The 24,015-nt window shown below is 31.8% G+C and overlaps 1 protein-coding gene across 1 annotated transcript in view; it reads left to right on the top strand.

Moving 5' to 3' along the window:
* Positions 1-24,015, top strand: part of LOC134692707 (NPC1-like intracellular cholesterol transporter 1) — a 52,231-nt gene that overhangs the window by 5,281 nt on the left and 22,935 nt on the right. Inside the window, exons 2-10 of the mRNA XM_063553204.1 lie at positions 3,722-3,968; positions 4,288-4,358; positions 13,010-13,129; positions 13,775-13,898; positions 16,088-16,185; positions 18,577-18,697; positions 21,493-21,616; positions 22,138-22,310; positions 22,899-23,147. Of these exons, the coding sequence (XP_063409274.1) occupies positions 3,722-3,968; positions 4,288-4,358; positions 13,010-13,129; positions 13,775-13,898; positions 16,088-16,185; positions 18,577-18,697; positions 21,493-21,616; positions 22,138-22,310; positions 22,899-23,147 (1,327 nt within the window). The remainder of the gene's footprint in view (positions 1-3,721; positions 3,969-4,287; positions 4,359-13,009; positions 13,130-13,774; positions 13,899-16,087; positions 16,186-18,576; positions 18,698-21,492; positions 21,617-22,137; positions 22,311-22,898; positions 23,148-24,015) is intronic.

Here is a 24,015-nt window from a genome sequence, read left to right as displayed (position 1 = left end):
TTGTTAAAACAACAATTCCCTCTCTGTTTACATATACATGTAATTAAAAGTGGGCAAACCAGGATCGGCACGGGACGTTTGCGCTTTTTCATAGGACATTTGCGCTTTTTTTTGTGGACACTTGCGCTTCAAAACATAGGACATTTGCGCTTTTTAAAAATGGACATTTGCGCTTTTTACATAGGACATTTGCGCTTTTTTTTTTTATATCTATGACTTCCCTCCTCATTCTTTATGGTTAAAAGTTTAAAAATCTATTATAGCACATTCATTTCATAGCACATTTTTGATATGTGTATAAAAATTTATGTACAGCTACAAGTAAACATTCTTAAGAAATAAAATCAAGTACTGTCATCAAAATTACAGGTCAGTTTCAGCTTGATATTTGAAGCCCAATGAGTGAACACATTTTGCTCTTGTTATCTGTCCAGATTGGAACTTAGCCCACTTCTCAAATAAATGATCGAGTTTCTCCTTCTCAATTCTTGATTGGGGAGCCTGTTTATCAGTGTACTGAATCTTAATGTAATTTATTGACTGTTGTTCAATAATGCTCTTCAAAAATGTAAAAAATGACAGGATTAGTCATGTAAAACTATACATTGTAGTGAGCATGGAATGATTCAGAACCATTTGTTGTACGCTTACTGACTGTTAGATGGCTGTTCAGCCCATAATATTGGTCGAAATCTTGATTCAACTGTAACATGATTTTCTGTCAGGTAGTCTGCAAATTTGGAACATCTCGGTTCTTTAGGTGCTTCAGCCATTTTACCACTTCAGTTGTACATTCCTTGTATTCGCATTGTTGATGATTATGATTATTTTTCTGACTCAAAATATATGACGTCTCATTGTCCGTTTGAATTCTTGCATTACAATTTTTAACGGTACATCTCCATGAAAGGTCTCCAATTTTTAGGTTCAGTTAAATTTATACGTAATGATTACTTCTCATTATGATTACAGGTAGTGGACTATAGGTAAAAAGCGCAAATGTCCGGTCAATTTAATACAGGTGAATCAAAATTAAAAGCGCAAATGTCCATAGTATTTGAAGCGCAAATGTCCTATCGTTTTACAGGTAAAAAAGCGCAAACGTCCTGTGCCCACCAGGATGACACCATTTAAGCTTAATGCCTAATTTCACTTATTACAGCTAACATATACATATAGAAACTTCAATCTTTTCTTTTTTCTTTCAATTTTGATCATTCTTGAAGTTATAGGATAAGAAAAAAAATCGGGGTTCATGTGCTCTTTTAAAAAAAAAAGAAAACATGTTTTTTTTAAATGCTGGAGATCTCTATTTTCCTTTACTTGGTGCTAAATAACATTGTAGTGTATTGTTTAGTAGCTTTTCACCCTGTTTACCAACAAATGCGATATGTAGTACAAGTTTATTGATGACAGAAAAGTAAACATGTCCATTTTCATCAGTTTTCTGCCCCAAAAATAGATTTGCCTTGCTTTCATCATGTTCATGCAAAATTTATTACATGTTGGTTTTCCTTTGAAAATACTTTTAAAATCATGTACATGTAAGGCGTCAAAGCAAAAAAATAAGATAGGCTTTCAAAACATCATAATTGTTTGGACTACTGATAATTGAAAATATGGAAACCAAATATTTATTCTCTATGGTCTTTCTTATTTTCCATGTGTTCCATTATTCTGTGTTGAATGTATATCAAAAGGTATTAATCTGTAAACTTTGGCACCAAAACTCAAAAGTTAATTTTTAGGTTAAATATGTGATCATGTATCATAGGATGACATATTGTTATGTTGTATGGTTTCGTAACAAACATAAAAAATGTCTTTCTGTGCAGTGCACTTAGTTTAATAGGCATGCATTGGTCCAATGATTTTCTCAACATAATAATTACCAGAAGCTTGTTTCATATGACTTTGATAATTATTGACGTTTTGCATTTGTTATACCCAATTTTGTAATTTACATAATTTTTTATCTGTTCTTTTCAATAAAACCACAAGCATTGATCTCTGATGTAAACAGTTTAAATTATTCAATGTTTACATTGATCCAACCAACGTCATTATAATCTATTAAACTAATCATAACAAATAACACTAACATCATGTGTAAACAAACACGAGAAATATCCAACTCTTTCAATTATAAAATGTAACATTAAGTTACGGTTTATGTAAAAATATTTTTCTTGGAATTTTTATTGTTGATATGATAACTCTCTACCATTAAACTACATGTACAACAAGCTGACGTTTGAAAATACATTGGTGTTCTAGAGTTTCTAGAATGTACAACAAAGGTAGAATCTTTTTGTAAAATATTGATTGCCCTGAAAAGGACAGTTACTCTATAAGAGCTATCATCAGCTGCTCAGGCACTCTATTCATGTCCAATGCATTATTTTCTATCTCGTTGTGCTTCCAGTGTAACGTGAACGCTGCTATTTTGTTTATTTACGTCTGTAACATCATTTTCATGGGAGATAACTCAAGTACAAATCAATGATCTCTAAAGGTTATTCGCCGGTGAATAATAGGGTTATTCAACGCTGGTGGAAATTTTTAGGGTTATTCGTCCGTCCTTGCAATTGAAAGAAAAACAACTGAATTATTCCATGTCACATGATAACGTTTCACCCAATAGAATTGTTTAAAATATATGTAAGGTATAATTACATACAAACACAAATGAAGTGAAAAGAAAGCTCTAGAATTTACTTTTATATGGGTTTGTATAATACTATGACGTTGTTGTTGTCTCCATCTCGTCGTCGTTTGAAGACACAATTAATTTCTGGACAATAACTTCAGTTTAATTGTATGGATCTCTATGAAATTTAACCATATGATTCAATACCACAAAAGGAAGGTTGGTTTTGGGGTGATGATCCCAACCCCAGGAATTAAGGGCCAAAAACAAGCATTTTTCTAGTTTAAGGACAATAACTTTTATAGGTTCAAAACCACAAGCAGAAGGTTTGAAATCATTTTGGGGTAATTGCACAAACTATTAACCACAAGTTTCCATACCACAAAGGGTTGGTAAGAATTGGCTTTGGGGGAGATGGCTCAAACTGTCTAGGAATTAGGGACAAAAAAGGGGGAAAACAAGGGTGTCCTGGTTAAAGGACATTTACTTAAGTTCTTACTTGTTTCTAAGTTTTGTTACAAGTCCTGCAAACTAAAAAATCCTCTTGGAAGGGACAATGGTAGTACTGCTGAAACATGATTTGCTATTATAGGTAAACCTGAGATACATTTAGAGACTATATAAGTCTCTGCATACACATATAGTAGATATTATTTTTATAAGTAATGGAAGGATGTTTTAAAGGGAACTATAGTGTTGGGAAATGTAAGGAGACATACATGTATCTCAAGATTAATAAAAGGCAACCAAGTATCTTATAACTAAACTTGTAGTCAAGTACTCATTGCCATCCCAAGTAAAAAGTCCAAAATCAAGAGACTATCCATACTTAAATTGTATGATAATAATGAATTTAGGGTTTAATACAATTATTATAAGACACCATTTATATAAAGGACTATGGTCAAGTTCAGGCATCTGTTAACAAATAGATACAAATAAATAAATAAATGAGACTGTTTATAACTGACAGTGTTTATTAGACTTTTGTTGCATTTACCTGGTATGAAGATATAATATATAAAAACAAACCAAGGGATGTTAAAATTTGCTAGTTTATATATTTTCTAGACTTGGTAAAACAGTAGCAACTTATCCAATCCTTACCATTATAATATGCATTGCCATATGTGGGCTGTTTGGGATAGGCATGAAGGATTTCAACCAGACAACAGAAGATGCCGAGCTCTGGGTACCAGCCACATCCAGGATACAGGCAGAGAGGAAATGGGTGCTGGATAACTTCCCCCCAATAACACGATATGCATCATTAATATTAGTGGAAAATAATGTGTTATCAGAAAGATCCTTTAAAGCTGTGAGTGATATCTTAATGCATGCAAGAATCCATTCATTTTATTGGACTATTACATTGAAAATTGTAACAGATAGACTGAAATTGTAAGCAGCAACAATAAGCAGCGATACTAGATTTAAAAAAAACCTTCTACAACATATTTTCTGATTATTCTTTTATAGATACAGCTATCATTTATATTGCTTAATCATTATTTGAATAATTTGAAAATACTATAATTTGCATTTGATGCAAGTTGAACATAATAAAAACATTTTCATTTCTTTTTAAATAATATAAAACAAGTAAATATTATAAAGTTGTGTTTTTTTTTAATCAGATGTATGATTTATACCAGCAAGCCCTGAATATTGAGGTGAATGGGAAGAAATTTGAAGACATGTGTTATCGGTATGTACATTTGTATATCATATTCAAAGCAGGAAGGCAGCAAAATTTGTCATTCCTTTAATTTTTCACAGAGTTTACAACCAGATGAGGAATTATTTTTCCATTGAAAAATTGTCTTAACAGTAACTACTAGATTTTTCCTAGTTTTTGTAGAACATTATGTGTTAGAAGCAAGATATAACAGTCCTTCAATCTGTCTGAAGTGTCGAGGTATCAACATTTAGGTTCATTATGGGGTTAATTAATTTTTATCCAGCAGTAATCTTTCATGGAACTTGTACAATGTACAAAAATTGGATCATATCTTCAAATGTTCAAAAGACTATGTAGAGGTAGAGCCCAAAAATTTGATTTTATCATTTTTGTCTTGTCTGCAATTTTAGTCACAGTCTAATGTAAGACATAGAGATTACTATCAGGCCGCTGTGTAAACTAATTGTATAAATCTTTATATAAATTCAGAAGGTACAAGACAGATACGAAGTTTTTGGTTGTCATATCATTATATGTCCACTTGAGTGTCCTTGACCTCATTTTCATCGTTCAATGACTGCTTGAAAAAAATTACAGTTTTTGAGTAATTTGATATCTACATGTATATTTGGTATATGGTTCCTTTCAAAGTCAATATGTCCGTCAGACAGTATTGATCTCACCTTGACCTTATTTCACAGGATAATTGATCAAGGTTAAAGGTATGCTATTAGCTGAGCACTTCTAAGATGAGTAAGTCAAATACATGTGTTTATGAAATGATAGTAAGGGGTACATATCAATCTGTCAGGTTTCATCTGACCTTGACCTCATTTTCTTGGTCATTGATCAATATAAGTTTTTGTGTATTGGTCTGTTTTTCAAGAACTATAAGTAATAGGTCAAATATATTTGGTGTATGGATGATTGTAAGATGTTAAGTCTGCCTGGCAGGTCTCATCTGACCTTGACTTTATTTCATGGTAAAATAGTTGGTCAATGTAACTTATTTTTGTTTTGGTCTGTTTTTTTAAATGCGAATAGTAATAGATCAACTATATTTGGTGTATTGAAAAGTTGTAAGGTGTTCATGTCTGTCTTAGAGGATTATCTAACCTTGACCTTAGTCATTGATATTTAAAAATATGTGTAGTAAAACCTGTCTTCTCAAGACTTTCAACATACAATAAATGGTCAGTAAAGCAGGTGAGACATTTCAGCATGTGCTGAGCTCTATTGTTTTGTTTTGAACTGGTACATATACAAGATTTTATTTTTAAGTTAACTTTTAGATGCAGTTAAGGTCAGAGTTTTCACATACGTCATTAACTTTATCAAACCGTCATGCAATTTATTAAAATTTTGTAGTTCTAAGCTTTCTATAATTTAGATATTAGATCAGAAACATGTTTTTGTTTTTGTTTTATATACTTTAAAAACAACAAAACATGGTTTAACCCTTCATAGAACTTTATGAAACTTGGACAGAAATTTCTTAAAGATGAAAAATTTACTAACAAATGTAAGCTTTTGGCAGTCAACATTTCTTTTCAAACTGGGAGCAGCAGCTTGCAGGCAAGCCACATGTGTCCTGGACTTCTCCTAAATAGGAAATTTATTCTAATCAACGCATAAAGTTTAGTTTTATTTTTTCCCTGAATAACTGAATCTTTCCTTTATTCTGCAGACAAGGACATTCTAATCATCTCAACATGTTTACTTTTACTTTTTCCCTGAATAACTGAGTCTTTCCTTTATTCTGCAGACAAGGACATTCTAATCATCTCAACATGTTTAGTTTTACTGTTTCCCTGAATAACTGAGTCTTTCCTTTATTCTGCAGACAAGGACATTCTAATCATCTCAACATGTTTAGTTTTACTTTTTCCCTGAATAACTGAGTCTTTCCTTTATTCTGCAGACAAGGACATTCTAATCATCTCAACATGTTTAGTTTTACTTTTTCCCTGAATAACTGAGTCTTTCCTTTATTCTGCAGACAAGGACATTCTAATCATCTCAACATGTTTAGTTTTACTTTTTCCCTGAATAACTGAGTCTTTCCTTTATTCTGCAGACAAGGACATTCTAATCATCTCAACATGTTTAGTTTTACTTTTTCCCTGAATAACTGAGTCTTTCCTTTATTCTGCAGACAAGGACATTCTAATCATCTCAACATGTTTACTTTTACTTTTTCCCTGAATAACTGAGTCTTTCCTTTATTCTGCAGACAAGGACATTCTAATCATCTCAACATGTTCAGTTTTACTTTTTCCCTGAATAACTGAGTCTTTCCTTTATTCTGCAGACAAGGACATTCTAATCATCTCAACATGTTTAGTTTTACTTTTTCCCTGAATAACTGAGTCTTTCCTTTATTCTGCAGACAAGGACATTCTATTATCTCATCATGTTTAGTTTATCATTATTATCAATATTACTTCCATGGTTTTATCAACTTTCATTTTATATTTCAAGCATGGTTTATGTTGATAAATATTTACAATTACTTTACTACAAAATTCTTGAAGATAACAACAAGACAAACATGACATGTTTTTCAGCTGGAATTTTTAGTACATAGTATTTTTTTTTTATGAATCAATAGTGATATATTGCAGTCATCAGTTTAATGTTTTGTGATATATTACATAATAATCATTCATGCTGACAACATAGCATTTTACATTCCACCTTAAGATGTTTATGTAATGCCTAGATAATACTTCTATCCAAATTAGGTATAGCTCATTACACTTGGGAGTTCATCCTTAATTTTTGGTAATGTCACTTAGTCTTCTGTTACTTTAGTGCAGATGATTATTTGTTTTATGATTATTTTTCTTTAATATCCTTGCAATCTTGAAGTCTGTTTTCTACCTGTCTCACTTCTTAGCTCACCTGGCCAATGTGAGCTTTTCCCATCACTTAGCATTGTCTTCCGTCATTGTTCTTTAACTTTAGTAAACATCTTCTCCTCTGAAGCTACTGGACCAAATTTATCCAAAGTTAGCCACAATCATCATTGGTGTATGTAGTTTTAAAAATGTTCCCAATAACTACCCGTCAACCAAAATGGCCTACTTAGATAGAAATTGATCATAGGGGTAAAATTCAAATTTTTGCTAATTTAACTTGAAAATTGCTCAAGATAGATAAAATCTGACTGGAGGTCAAAATGTTGATGTCTCGCTACTACTAAAATGTCAGACAACTTCTCACTGGACATGAAAATGACAAAGTTTACCAATCCATGGTTGCCTATTATCTTGATATCTATTATAGATACACAGAAACTTAAAATAGCAAAAATGATTAGCAAGACAAGATATACAAATAAATTAAACATGGGAGAAATCATTAGTCAACTCGTTATTGGAGATATTGCCCTTAAATGACAATTTTTGTTTCACCTGCAGCCTAGTATGGATAGGTATAAACTGTAAACAGTAGAAATGTTCATCACAACAATTTAGATCTACCAAAAAAAACACAAAATAAGATTTAGAAATAAAAAACATGATCATCTGTTGCAATAGGATTAAAAATATATATTAAAATGGCATATTTTTTACTGAATTTTGATTTAAAAATAAACAAAATCAATTCATATACTGAGAACTGTTATTAATAGCTGTTGGATATATTATTTGCACTTATTCTGTCAACAAGACAGGGAAATAATGAATTATATAAATGTATGTCAAGGAAGTTTCTGCTCCAAATTGAAAATATTTGTTATGATCTAGATCGAGACTTGTCTGAAATCTAGTCCTGTCACTATATTTGATTATCCAAAAATATATAAAGGTTTATGCATCTAAATTGCCATCTATTACTAGTATAGAATAATTAGCCTAGTTTGTTTTTTACCACAAATATATTATATACAGTCCTTGTGTATATATATACAGATCAAGGTACAGTCAAAAATAAAAATAAATATAAATTTAACTGAAACAGGAACAATTAAAATAGAAATCCTTTACTCTGACTTTGTCTATTTATTTTTGGCAAACTGTTCCATTCCACTTATCAAAAAATGATGAAATTGACTTTTTCTTGATGATACCTTGCCAAACAGTTATTGACCTTTGACCTGTACCTCATGATCCATTGACCTGGTCAAGTTTTCAGGACCAGGGTTATTCCTAAGTAATTTTGGTGAATGATATTTGTTTTGTAGATCTATTTTTTGTGAGGAGTTTATCTTTGCCTGATGTTCAACATTTGACTACATTTTCATTCTTAATGGGTCAGGTTAAGTTTTCAGTCTTACATGTTTTTCGAAGTATCTATAGTATACATGATAGATCAGCTATGTTTGCTATATAGGTTGGTTGTGAGAAGTCAGTGTCAATCTGATGTGTATCTCATGGTCTTAGTTTCATTTTCATGAGTTGGTGGTCCAATTTAGGTTTTAGGATTAGATCACTTCTTCCATAGCTCTACCTTATACTATAGTTCAATGATTGATTGATTGGTGCTTGCATTGTGCTGCATCAATGTCAAGGTGATAGGTCATTGGTACTTGTAATTATAATAAGTTTTTTAGTCCCCTACAGATAAAGCCAAAGAGACTATAGGTTTTCACTCTGTCGGTCTGTCCATCCATCATTCTGGCAAATCATTTTTTCACACTTTTTTCTTCATCTTTGTTTTTATAGTGGAGTGACAAATCAGGAAAAGTCGCTTAGTTAAGGAGTTTAATGCACCGAAATACCTCACGGCTGAAAATGCACATGAGGATAGAGTTAACATTATACTTTCATTTTAGCCCTGTCGTAGAGTTTTCCCGCGGTGCAGTTTTTTGTTAAATTGCGATAAAGTGTGACTTTCCGATTTTTTTCTTTTTCATTTTCAAAAACGGGAACGTTTATAACTAATTCCCGAATGAAGATATCATCACAAAATTTGTAATCAGATGAAAGAATAATGGATCAGCTTTAATTTGATATCAAACTTTCTTATCATATGAACATAAAAATTAAGTGAATTGGACGATTTTCAAATGTTTATGTCATATTTTACAATGTTACCGTCTGACAAAGTTTATAACATTTCTTATATATATCATCAGTGGTACATTTTCACAAAAAACAGTATAATAATCAATATGCAAGACGTTGTAATGCCTAAAATTTCGAAAAAGCATGCAAATTAAGTTTTTCGGGCCGTTTTATAATACTTATCATTTAGCAGTTTTACTATTTGATTTTCATCTCATTAAGTCTTGTTGCTTTCCCTTTTCCTATTTTCCCCTGACTTATGATTTGCTGTTTTCCCCAGAAAAAAAAACTGTGTTTTTTCTTTATTTTCGTTTAGAGTAAGATTAAATTATATCATTGTCAATGTCTAGTATTTGACTGTGTATACAGATTTCATGTGTTAGTGTTTTTGGTTGATTTTGTTGAATAAACTAATTTTAAACCACACTGGTACACCACCGAAAATAACCCGGAAAATAATGGACACGAGTCCTGCTAAGTTTGCTCACTCAGTTCCAAAAAGGAGTAGGCTTAAGAGTAATTGGGAATTATGCGTTATTTGTCAAATATCTACTAATGAAAATTTGTCAAATGCAACAGAAAAAGGGAAGACTACTCTTTTAGACGCAATAGATGTCAGACTGGGTATTGTTTATCGCCGCCTTTATGATGAATTTGAGTCAACGAAAGTGATTCCATTAGAACAAATAAAATATCTTAGATCGTGTTATAAAGCCTATAGAAGTAAAAAAAAACTTGGAAACATTTCAAATAGGGAAAGGAGTATGCTCAACATCGAGTGCAAACCATTCTGTGTTTGAACCAACTTGTGTTAAAACACGCTCAACGGTATTACAATTAGACTGGTCTAAATGTTTATTCTGTAAACAAAAGTCCTACAAGCGAGATAAGCAATTACGGCGAGTCGAGTCTGTTGAGCGTGCTGATTATATATTAAATGCAGCTTATATAGATAGTTTTCAGACAATGCTTTGAGAATATCAAAAGAAAAAATAGGGTCACCGTACGTTTTTTCCGGCTAAAATACAAAATAGGAAATTTCCATGTAGAATCCTTCAGAAAATGAACTGTTTTAGAGTTAACTCCTCTTAAAATGCCATTTTTTTTTATAAACAACCAAAAATAATTAACATTTGCAAAAATAATAATATTTATAAGTTATATTCTTATAAATTGGTTCTTTCAAATTAAAATTCAGATTAAATATCTGCTTTCCTGCATCAACTTTTGCTAACTTGATAGAAAATCTGGACGTTTGTTTCCCGTTTTTTACAATCCAAGATGGAGGAAGACACCCATTCCACCTTAAATTAGAAAGCATTTTCATTGTCGAATTTACAAGACACAGAGTGTTCCTTTCTTCCACAAGAAATTAGAAGTAGATATACAACTTATAAACTGCAACTCAAACTGAAAATCACTACGGTGATCGCATTGTAACAGTTGTTCAGTGTCAAAGAGGACAGAGTAAATCAAATACGATTTTCAGTAGCTCTATCAGTGTTTCTGAGGCTATTCGCGCTGCCAGTAGTTTAAAGGCGGAATTAAAATTTTCTGAGATGAAAACCAGTTTTGTTAATGATTCCATGCATCAAGAAGATCAGACCCTACATAATGCGGCAAAAATTTTGAGAAGCAGTTTACAATCCTTCAAAATTTCGGCTGAATTTTATCCATCTCCTTCGGAAGTTTCTATCCCTACGGCTTTACAATTCATACCTTCCTCTTTGATAAACTTTCTTGCCAGATTGATAGATGATAACTATTTTCATATGGAGAATGATTTCAATTTACTCTAAGGTGATACAGTACGGAAATGTTTTTAGCTTTAGCCTAGCCTATATCTCTGCATAAAAAACAGTTCACCCCTTTTAGTTTATCATTGGCTCTTCAGTTGCATCATGAATATGATTCTAAAAATCTTATTGAAACTTTACATTCACATGGCTTTTTTTGCGTCTATCACTGAGGTTATACAATTTCTGACTAAGTTCAGCACAACCATGAAATTATAAGTTCCCAAAATGAAACATACATCCCAAATGGCATATGTCCTGGAATTTCAGATGGAGACTTCATTCAAGAAGGGTCTGACAACGTTGATATCAATGCAGAAACAATTGATGGTAAAAACACATTCCATTCTATGGCTCGAGCAGTTTTTCAGGTTGTGAATAATCCGACTTTTCAGACAGACTTAGCTAACGTCAAAACAAAACGCGACCAAGAAAGATCTCTCGCTCTGTATGAAATCACTTCTAGTCTCATGTCATGTTTGCCTTTCTGCAAGCCTAAAGAAAGATTCGGCCACCTAGATGCCCAATATTTCATGTGTTAGATGCTAGAAGCCTTTTCGCTGTTGAACATTTTTGAGAAAATAAAAGACTTTATCGAATATTTTAGAAGTATAACATGTACTTTTTTGTGTAAGTTTTTCGTATCCACTTCAAATCATTGGACGTGCATAAATGTGACAAATGTTATTGAAATATACACAAATATCTTCATTTGTATCAAAATTTTTGTAAATCGTGTTTGTGTGATATATATAGTGCTTTAAAACGGTAAAAGTCAAAAATCTACTCTTATTTTGTTGTTGTTTGCGTTGTTTAAAAAAGGGGGGTGTACATCGTCATGCAATTCCAAAATGATATTCCTCTTGCACTGGTTGACCCATTGTCATCAATAAAACTTCAAATACTATCGTGTACATGCTGACATTTATGCATCAAGACTATTTTTATAATTTCAACATTAATTTTTTATTTAAAAATGGAATAATGAATTTGATCATTTTTTTCATTGAATCATGGACCGGGTGTAAACTTAATAGTACTATCTTTTCCTTTATTCTTTATGTAATCTTAACAAAACTTTCCCAAAAATATGTTTATATATTGTAATATATTATTGCAAAGCTGAATATTAAATATAAATATTTTTATCGATAATTTTTGTAAATAAAGATAATCGTTATCATTTTCTTCCATGTTGGCTGCGGGGGTAAACATCACTAATCTGTGTCAATCTTGCATAACTATTAGAAGCTGAACTTGTGCAGCACCCATAGAGCTTGCTTCCATTGAAATTTTTTCTCAGTTATCATGAGCGACTACCGAGAAATTGTCCAAAATGTCCAAAAATTCGATTTTTTTAAAATCCCCCCTTTTTACCTTTAATCGCAATTATCAAAAATCTGCACCACTTTGGCATTCTACGACATGCCTTAAAAGAAGGGTATTATATTTATCTTCAAAATAAGACCAAAATTAGCCGTGAGGTATTTCGGTGCATTAAATTTTTTAATTTACCTTAATTGTCACCGTACTATTATTAGTTCTCAATCTCAGAAATAATGTATCCCAATGTTGACATATCCTGATTCAAATTAACCTCAGCTGATGTTGAATACTGAATTGTGATGTCAAGCACATACACCTTGTGTTTTGGTGGAATTAGAATCCACGTTAGTCACATGTTAATGTGATGGCATTGAATAAATGTGAGATTTACTGTGTCATTGACTTTTAGTAACAGTATTGACCAATCAGAATGCTAGAAAAATATGAAATTGACATTGTATGTAAATATATTTCAATACATTTGATTCTCAGGTTTTACTTGTTATAAAAAAATTCACTAGAAGTTCAATGTTTATCTTTACAGTGTTGCAGGTCACTGCTATGTGAATAATATTTTAGAGCTTTGGTCATACAACGAAACTGTGATAAAGACTTTGACCTTGGAGGATAAGTACAAGGTCGTCAATCAAAATGTAACTTATAGGTAAGTTTTCTTCAGTTGGTTTCATTGTTTTATAACCACACTTTCAATGTCAATTGTAATTTCAAGAGATAAGTTCCAAAATGAATAGCAAAAATAGGTAAACACGTGAGATATCAATATGGAAAAATTTGTAAGTTACTGTTTTATTCCTAAATAAGTTATATAAGTCTGTGTTAAATTAATATCAGGTATTAATACGCAACTACTTATTTTCATTACAGAATTTGAAGGTTCTATAAATTTCAAACTTTCTAGAAAAAAGTAATATATTAATTTACATATAAATTGATATAAGCAATGGATGTACAAGAGACAGGAGTCCCAAGATATACTTATGTTATGTTACTTATATATACATGTACTATAAAATTACCAGATATAAGAGGATAATTCTAATTGATCATATTTGCTAATTAGATCAATGGTTTCAATGAAAGAAGTTTATCATTAGGTTTTTTTTATGTACTTTTTTTTTAACTGCTTGTTGTTATTTAACCACACATTCTTTTAAAGATTTGCTTGTTAGTTTTCTTTTGTTTTGTTTTATTAAGATCAAACTTTGTTTTCTTTTCAAGCCTTCATTCCACTGTCTAATTTGAACTTAAATATTCAAGGCAAATTACTTGCTGTATGTTTTCATTACAGTCCTTTATATCATAAAGAAACAGACATAACTACACTGATAGGTAAAATTCGACGTAACAGAGGGGGTACCATCACTGGAGCAGAAAGTGCTGTCATGTTATTCCTGCTGCAAGATAATCTAGAAGTAAGTATTCATTAGATATAAATCAATGAACAAAGTACAGAGAGGGTACCATCACTGGAGCAGAAAGTCCTGTCATGTTATTCCTGCTGCAAGATAATCTAGAAGTAAGTATTCATTAGATATAAATCAATAAACAAAGTATAGAGGGGGTACCATCACTGGAGCAGAAAAAACTGTCATGTTTTTCCTGCTGCAAGATAATCTGGAAGTAAGTATTCATTAGATATAAATCAATAAACAAAGTACAGAGGGGGTACCATCACTAGAGCAGAAAGTCCTGTCATGTTATTCCTGCTGCAAGATAATCTAGAAGTAAGTATTCATTAGATATAAATCAATGAACAAAGTACAGAGAGGGTACCATCATTGAAGCAGAAAGTCCTGTCATTTTTTCCTGCTGCAAGATAATCTGGAAGTAAGTATTCATTAGATATAAATCAATGAACAAAGTACAGAGGGGGTACCATCACTAGAGCAGAAAGTCCTGTCATGTTATTCCTGCTGCAAGATAATCTAAAAGTAAGTATTCATTAGATATAAATCAATGAACAAAGTACAGAGAGGGTACCATTACTGGAGCAGAAAGTCCTGTCATGTTATTCCTGCTGCAAGATAATCTAGAAGTAAGTATTTATTAGATATAAATCAATGAACAAAGTACAGAGAGGGTACCATCACTGGAGCAGAAAGTCCTGTCATGTTATTCCTGCTGCAAGATAATCTAGAAGTAAGTATTCATTAGATATAAGTCAATGAACAAAGTACAGAGAGGGTACCATCACTGGAGCAGAAAGTCCTGGCATGTTATTCCTGCTGCAAGATAATCTAAAAGTAAGTATTCATTAGATATAAATCAATGAATAAAGTACAGAGGGGGTACCATCACTGGAGCAGAAAGTCCTGTCATGTTATTCCTGCTGCAAGATAATCTAGAAGTAAGTATTCATTAGATATCAATCAATGAACAAAGTATAGAGGGGGTACCATCACTAGAGCAGAAAGTCCTGTCATGTTATTCCTGCTGCAAGATAATCTAAAAGTAAGTATTCATTAGATATAAGTCAATGAATAAAGTACAGAGGGGGTACCATCACTGGAGCAGAAAGTCCTGTCATGTTATTCCTGCTGCAAGATAATCTAGAAGTAAGTACTCATTAGATATAAATCAATGAACAAAGTATAGAGGGGGTACCATTACTGGAGCAGAAAGTCCTGTCATGTTATTCCTGCTGCAAGATAATCTAGAAGTAAGTATTCATTAGATATAAGTCAATGAATAAAGTACAGAGGGGGTACCATCACTGGAGCAGAAAGTCCTGTCATGTTATTCTTGCTGCAAGATAATCTGGAAGTAAGTATTTCTTTGATATTAATTGCTGAACAAAGTAATTAATTATTTTTAAAAGAAGCTACTTCAGTTGTCCATTAAAGATCCTATATTGTAACATCAAGACAAATTACACAGTATGTAGTGCCAACATTTTTTTTTATCTTGATACCATATAAAGATAAGGAGATGTGGTATGATTGCCGATGAGACAACTATCCACCAAAGTTCAAATGAAGTGGATGTAAGCAATTATAGGCAACCTTTTATCTTCAACAATGAGAAAGACCAAAACAATACAATCTGCAGCTGCCATGCCCTTTTATTAAGCCATTTCCTGTTTACAACATTAAAAAATTATATTTGTTGACTGCCTATTTACCCCTTAATTTACTTCTGTTTCCTCAGTTTTAGGTTAAATATAATTAAATCTGTGTATTTCAAGCACCTGCTTTGAATTAAATTAAATAGAATAACTTTCTTTGATTTCTTTTTGAAATTCTTCTCTTCAATCAATGAATAAAAAAAATAAAAGTGGAGATATATTAGAATATATTCAATTCATTATTTTAGTTGTCTTAGTGCATATCAAAAAATATATATTGAAAATTATTGTAGATGATTATTTCTACTCCCTTAAATTAATTTGTATTCATCAAGTTACAAGGGGACAAATATTAAGTGCAGATGCATGTTCTAAATTTAAAAATAACCTTTTCCATTGATGCTACTACTGACATGCTAGTTTAATAAATCTTTTAAGACAAGTTTTCTCTAGATTAAGCTCTTGGAAATTAATGTACATTTTTTTTTAATCTTAAAAGAAGAACTTACATAATTTTAATATATATTTTTTTTTCAGTGGAAGACAGAAGCAATGGAATGGGAATCTGAGATGATTAAGATTGCTAATGAGGGTCACGACCACATCAAACAAATTTATATCTATACAACGAGAAGGTAAGTGTTAACACACTGAACAAATGTTTCTTATTCTTGTTTGATTTTAGTCTGAGTTAACATGGTGTATCAAAAAACTGAAGCTAGAGATTCTTCAACCCCCAAAATTTTAGCCTTACAATTTTTTTTTTCACTATTGCCCCTCCTCAACTATCCACCTATCTCACTTTTGGTTTCAAGAAATTGTATCATTATTTGACTTAATCTTTTTATGTTTCACCGAAGGTTATCTTGTTTAATATAATCAGGTTGATAATACATGAATAGATATAATTCAGTACAAAAAGGTAATGATTGTCACTTTGACCTTTTAATAATATTCTGAACTAAATAAGTTTAAAGTTTTAAATTTCTATTATCACTGTCCTTTTATGAGAAAAGACTCCATACTATTTTATACATTGTATTTTTTTAAAGTCTTTCTAAATAGGTAGTATATATTGCCCAAGGTTATATTATTCAATATTAACAGGTTTATATAAAATATAGTACAGAAAGGTCACTATTGTCACCTTGACATTTTAATAATATTCAGAACTTGATATAAGTATCAAATTATTTATAACTTACTCTATTATGACTATTCTTTTATGAAAAAAAGCCACATACTATTTTATAAAAAGTATTTTAATTTGATATAGTGGTTAGTTCAAATATGTGAAGGAGAGAACGGTTTATGTGAACGATGAGTCCTATAATAAATCTTTAAAGTCAAGTTTAGTAATTGGGGCTTATCAGTGACACAGATTATAAGAATTTGCATATAACAATGTTGAACTTCAAAATAATACGGGAAAACTGATTTGTTAAACTGATTAAAAAAAGTAAAGTTGCTTAATAAGATTGAGTCTTGATTAATTAGATACAACCTTCCCTTCCATTATTTCTTGCTCAAAGAAGCTGCGTAACATCCAATTATTCCTCTCCTAAAAGAGGGGAGGTATATCCCTTTATTCCTCTCATAATAGAGGTGAGGTATATCTCTTTATTCCTCTCTTAAAAGAGGTAAGGTATATCCCTTTATTCCTCTCTTAATAGAGGCGAGGTATATCCCTTTATTCCTCTCCTAATAGAGATGAGGTATGTTCCTTTATTCCTCTCCTAAAAGAGGTGAGGTATATCCCTTTATTCCTCTCCTAAGAGAGGTGAGGTATATCCCTTTATTCCTCTCCTAAAAGAGAAGAGGTATATCCCTCTATTCCTCTCCTAAAAGAGGTGAAGTATATCCCTTTATTCCTCTCCTAATAGAGTTGAGGTATATTCCTCTATTCCTCTCCTAAAGAGGTGTAGTATATCCCTTTATTCCTCTCCTAATAGAGGTGAGGTATATTCCTTTATTCCTCTCCTAAAAGAGGTCAGTTATATCCCTTTATTCCTCTCCTAATAGATGTTAGGTATATCCCTTTATTCCTCTCCTTAAAGAGGTGAGGTATATCCCTTTATTCCTCTCCTAAAAGAGGCGAGGTATATCCCTTTATTCCTCTCTTAATAGAGTTGAGGTCAGGTATATCCCTTTATTTCTCTCCTAAAAGAGGTGAGGTATATCCCTTTATTTCTCTCCTAAAAGAGGTCAGGTATATCCCTTTATTTCTCTCCCAATAGAGGTCAGGTACATCCCTTTATTTCTCTCCTAATAGAGGTCAGGCATATCCCTTTATTCCTCTCCTAAAAGAGGTCAGGTATATCCCTTTATTCCTCTCCTAAAAGAGGTGAGGTATATCCCTTTATTTCTCTCCTAAAAGAGGTCAGGTATATCCCTTTATTTCTCTCCTAATAGAGGTCAGGTACATCCCTTTATTTCTCTCCTAATAGAGGTCAGGTATATCCCTTTATTCCTCTCCTTAAAGAGGTCAGGTATGTTCCTTTATTCCTCTCCTAAAAGAGGTGAGGTATATCCCTTTATTCCTCTCCTTATAGAGGTCAGGTATATCCCTTTATTCCTCTCCTAAAAGAGGTCAGGTACATCCCTTTATTTCTCTCCTAATAGAGGTCAGGTACATCCCTTTATTTCTCACCTAATAGAGGTCAGGTATATCCCTTTATTCCTCTCCTAAAAGAGGTCAGGTATGTTCCTTTATTCCTCTCCTAATAGAGGCGAGGTATATCCATTTATTCCTCTCCTTATAGAGGTCAGGTATATCCCTTTATTCCTCTCCTAAAAGAGATGAGGTATATCCCTTTATTTCTCTTCTAAAAGAGATGAGGTATATCCCTTTTTTTCTCTTCTAAAAGAGGTGAGGTATATCCCTTTATTCCTCCCCTAAAAGAGGTGAGGTATATATTCACATTCAGACAAAAAGTTAGCATGTTTCAGTTTTGTGGCAGTTATAGTGCTGTTACCAGAGACAAAGATTATGTGTATTACAAAATAATGTATTTCCTTTATTTCAGTTTTGATGATGAAGGTTATGGTGCTGTTAACAGTGATACCAAGCTACTTTCTGCAGGGTTTTCTATTGTGTTTATTTATGTAATATTGACGCTAGGGAGATTCAATCTTCTTGAACAAAAGGTTTGTATTTACATATAAGTAATGTCATGAACTATAAGTAACAATTATCCTTATTCCTCTTCCTCTCACGTTTTATTCTGATTTGATCTAAGCACTGTTTTATAAGAACTGAGGTTTTATATTTATATTAATGTGGTACTAAAGAGGTAAATTATTAGCACTACTGTGTAGGAAAAATCATGTTTTTAAGAAATTAGTAGTTTTTTTTCACATGATTTTCTCTTAATTTTAGTGATAACACAGCGTTATTCGGTTTCAGAACTATTCCAAGGTCTACATGACCATCAGGGTTAGTTCATCTTAACTTAATTTCATTAATGGATCTATGATCAAGGATAATTTTTCATGGTCAAGTCTGTATCTCATATCTAATGAACCTGATGTCAACAATAATTGGTGTATGGAATGTTTATTAGGTCTTGCTATCAGACCTGAATACTTTCATTTTCATGACCTATTGATGATGTTAAGTTGATTTGATAACCTGTGCTTAAAACTTTCACCTTAAATATATCCTTTCAACATAAAATGTAATGGTTATCAGACATTTCAGCATTCATAATTTTTTTGAATTTGATGATTTTTTTGGTAAGACAAGATACTGTATCAATCAAATATTGTAATTATAGATTATCGTTGATCATCTCAACTAGATTGCTTTTCTCTCTTGAGCTGGTACCCCAAAAGCAAGAAAAAAAACCTAGTTGAGATGACCAATGTTAATCTGTTTATTGCTATTTTACCTATGACGAAGTTGTCAATTTCATTAGCAACCCCATCTGTCCTCTTAGTTTCTAGCAGTAATTTTCCATCTCAAGCAAGTAGCATGATAAGAAAAATTATCACAAAAAAGATAAAGGAAAAAAAGTCGTTGAAATTAGCCATTAAATGTAAACTGATTCACTCATTAGTTATACACTGATGAGAACTATTATTGTCTTGTTGATCAGCAATGTAAAATTAACAAGAGTAACATGATTTGTGTTACTTATTGAGCCAGAAGAAGTTCTCTATACTTTTACCTATATTTGTTTACTTTTTACTAATTGTGACCTATATTGAGAGTTGTCCTATTGGCACTCATACCTCATCTTATTTCTATACACATTGATTAATGTGTGTTATGAAGCATCTCGTATGAAATAGTCAATACAATGTCAATAAATGAAGATCAGTTTGATCAACTATTAAAACTTAAAGAAAATGTACTAGCAGATCAAAAGCCTGAAATGTTTGATTGCGCATGGTACATATAGATTATATGCAGATTTTTTTGGATAGCCTAAGGACCATTGAAACATGTTGATCTGTAATGATATAAATAGACAGTAATTGTTTCTAAAAGATATTGGAAATAAATTGACAGCAAGGAAATGTATCACCATTTAAAAGTACATTTAAAAGGACATACTATTTTAAGTGAAAAGTACTTATAAGAGTACAAAATAAAGTACGCTTTTCTTATGACTTGAGTTAAGTACATAGTTGTCATTAAGTATTTAACTTACTAATAATTAACCGTGTGAGGATGATGTCACATGTCACAGGACTAAAACTGTCATTAAATCTAAAAAGTACTAATAACATCAAGTGACCTGTCTATTGAAGAAAAGGGAAATGTAGAAATGTGTGGGGTATATTACAATGAGGTTTTAGTAAATTGAACATACAAAAATGCTATCAAATTTAATTTTTGCAATACCTATTCTGTTGCAATTTTCTAAATAATAAAAAGATAGCAAACATTTCTGAATTTACAGTAAGTAAAAGACACAATGAAATTGTTGCATTATAAATCCAATAGGTATTATTGACTTGACCATCTGCTTTGTGTTTTCTTAATTCCATGTGTAACATGCTGAATCTCTGTGATAAGCTGCATGAACATATAATGTCTTGTGTCAAATATGTGATGTCCTTGGTAGATTTTCTCATATAATAAACAACACTATCTGCATGACCTATACATCATAATTATGTCATTCAAAATGAAACATGTAGTTGATCATTTACAATAATAGCTTGGGCTGCGGGGGAGGTAGGGTTCTACTCTAATAGTAAAGTAGCAAACCTTATATATTACAAATGTTTCTTTGTAAAACCTTAAAGACACATTTCGACTATATAAGCTGAATGATTGGAAGATGATTGGTGGTTACCGGAAATGCTACCTAAGTCTATTATGGGGGTCTCATTGGGGGGTTCCGATCCAGGATCCCGCTTACTGTTTTGTCAGATTCCCATATCCCGCTTACACTATCTAAGTAAACAATTCTCATTTTTTTGTCATTTCCCGGAATACCTCATTTCCTGTTTTCATGACACAATAATTTGACTTTCACGTGTCAAGCTTACAAAAAATCGGCAATACCGCGTCACGCTTAGACCCCAATGAGACCCACTATTATGCAGCCATCATTTACATTTGTTATTTATCTGTAAATTTACATTATTATTGGATATGGTTTTTCAAGCATAGTTTCTTTAGGTAAATTTCATATTTGTGCTGAACATTAAAAAAATAGGACAGCAAAAAAGTTTTTTTCATTCTGTTGTGAAATACATACATGAAGACTTATTATTTTCTTATTCAAACAAAAAATACAGACCAATATTGATAATGTTAGACCCTTTTGCAAACCCATAAGTTTGTTAAAAGAACCCTAAAAATGTACACATATTATAACTAGCATGGATATTGTAATGTTAAATTCTATCAGACTTTGTCAGTATGGCAAGTAGTTTATTTTCTGTTTCTTTTTCATACTATATTTGAGTTAAAACTCTTGTTCTAGTTGTACTTGTCTTTAGCTGGACTTTTAGTAGTTGGACTATCTATTATGTTTGCATATGGACTTGCCATGGCCTGTGGTGTAATTTATGGACCAGTTCATGCTTTGATGCCATTTCTTTTACTGGGTGAGTACATGTAGAGACTATTGTTTATATGTCTAAAATATATGTCTACTAAAACAGATATGTCTACTAACATACTGAGATGCCTACCATTGCTATTTTTCTCCTTTGCAAAATGTGTTTCAGATTTAAGTTTTGACTCTTAAGTCCAGAAGTCTATCTTTTGACTTATAAGTTATATCATTTAAAAATTTAAACTGTTGTTGCCTTGTTAAAAACTAATATATATTTTAAAACTGTATAACAAAATTACTGTCAGAATGCCAAGTCAAATTCAGGAAGGGGAGGTAATCAAAACTTACAGGACCAAACACTATCAAGCAGCTGAACAATAAAAAAACTACTACCAACCATATTTCGACCTGGTAAAGGTATTTTACAAATAGAAAATGGTGGGTTAAATCTGGTTTTATAACTAGCAAAACTTTCCACTTGTATGACAGTAAATATTTGAACTAAAGTTAGAGATAGATTAATTTAACAGCACATATTGAAAAAAATGGAATGTTATAAAATATTTGCAGGCATTGGTGTGGATGATATGTTTGTTATTGTGGAGGCCTGGAAAAACCTAACTTATTTTGAACAAAAGCTTCCATTGGTTCAAAGAATGGCCTTGACCTTGAAACGAGCTGGTGTATCTGTAACAGTAACATCAGTAACAGATGTTGTGGCCTTTGCTGTAGGAGCTTCTACAGTATGTACATTTCTTTGTGAAATTCTAAGTTTAATGTGTGTATTACTATTTGTAATTAATGCAACTGACAATAATGCATTAGATAAAAATACAGAGTTGTGGTATAATTGTTTATGTGACAACTTATCACCAAAGGATACGGATGTTCATAACAAAAAATCACAATTTGACCTTCAACTTTTAACAAATTTCAAACTTTGTAGTGAAATACAAAAGGCCCCAATATGAAAAAATGTGAAACAATCCAAAAGACAAATCAATGGCCTAATTTACTTCCTAAGGGTTCCTGGCCTTTGACATGCACATACTTAGATTGAGTTAAAAATGATTGTTTGTTCTCAACCCTCCCCTTCCTGTGGGAAAACAATACAATGATAGATCAAATTTTTAAAATTAATAGAAAAGAGCTTTATTCGTCATATCAAAATATATAAACTTATAAATGACCATGGAAGATTTCCATTTGATCCATTGATCATGTGATCTAATATGTATAGGACCTGGTAATTGTGTAAAAAAAGCTTAGTACAAAAACAGAACAGCAAAAGACATTTGAGATGAAGATTAGTCCTGTGCTATTATTTATAGGTTATACCAGGACTAAGTGGATTTTGTATCTATGCAGCATTAGGAATCTTTGCCTTATTCCTCTTGCAATCAACATTCTTTGTGGCATGCTTGACTTTAGACCAGATGAGAGTAGAAGCCAGAAGGAACGCCATTATATGTTGTTATGTACATAAAGATTACCAGATCAACGAATGTAGTAAACGAGATTATGGTCAGCTGTTCTTCAAACATTATTATGGTCCATTTTTGATGAAATTACCTGTTAAAGTAAGTAACTATTGTTTGCTGTTCAACAAATTAGTCTTGACAAGTATCTGCATTTTTTAATGAATTGTTTTATAAAAATAAGTAACTTTTTGGGGTTATTCTTCAGTCATTTATCTGGACATGTTTAATCATTATTATGGTCCTTTTACTAGAAATTACCTGTGATTAATTTTATATTTGTTCATGGGTCAAGTGCTACTTTTTTTATAATATTGTACCGTTTTGATGACTTTCATCCCAAATGTTAACTCTCAATATCTTATCAAATAAATTGTTAATATATTCTTAAACAACATTATATTAGGATACCTCCAATCTCAAATGCTTGTCACTAGGCTAAGTTCAATTTCAAATGACATCATATATCATTTGCATACATTAATATGAAACACCTGTCATTAGCATATATTTGCCATAAATGACAATAGAAGACATAAAATATAAGCATATTGCAATAGAAAACTTTCGAGCTCCATGCATTTCTGTCAAAAACTCTGATTTTAGTGAATACCATTCCTGCATTTAGGGGCATTTTCACTTCTGTTCCAATGTTGAGCCAATAGTTGGAAAACTGTAATGTTATGTTGAACTAATTATTTGGCAAATTAAATTTCATAATTGACAAGCAGCACTGCTGTCATTAGGAAATTGTGGTTAAGTACTTACAATATAAACATTATTTCTAGTTCATCCTGCATGATGAAGATCACTAAGACGCTTGATGAACATTAATAGTGCAGGGATACAGGCAATCTCCTCTATCTGGTAAAGGTCGCATAAAGGCGTCCATAATTGACAAGTTTTTCCCAGTGATGGATGAACTCGAAAGTAATCTATTGATATATGATGGCATTAACACACAATACAC

Source organism: Mytilus trossulus, chromosome 1 (genome assembly GCF_036588685.1).
Source record: "Mytilus trossulus isolate FHL-02 chromosome 1, PNRI_Mtr1.1.1.hap1, whole genome shotgun sequence".
In the NCBI taxonomy this organism is placed as follows: Eukaryota; Metazoa; Mollusca; class Bivalvia; order Mytilida; family Mytilidae; genus Mytilus; species Mytilus trossulus.
This window is presented reverse-complemented; position numbering and strand designations above follow the sequence as displayed.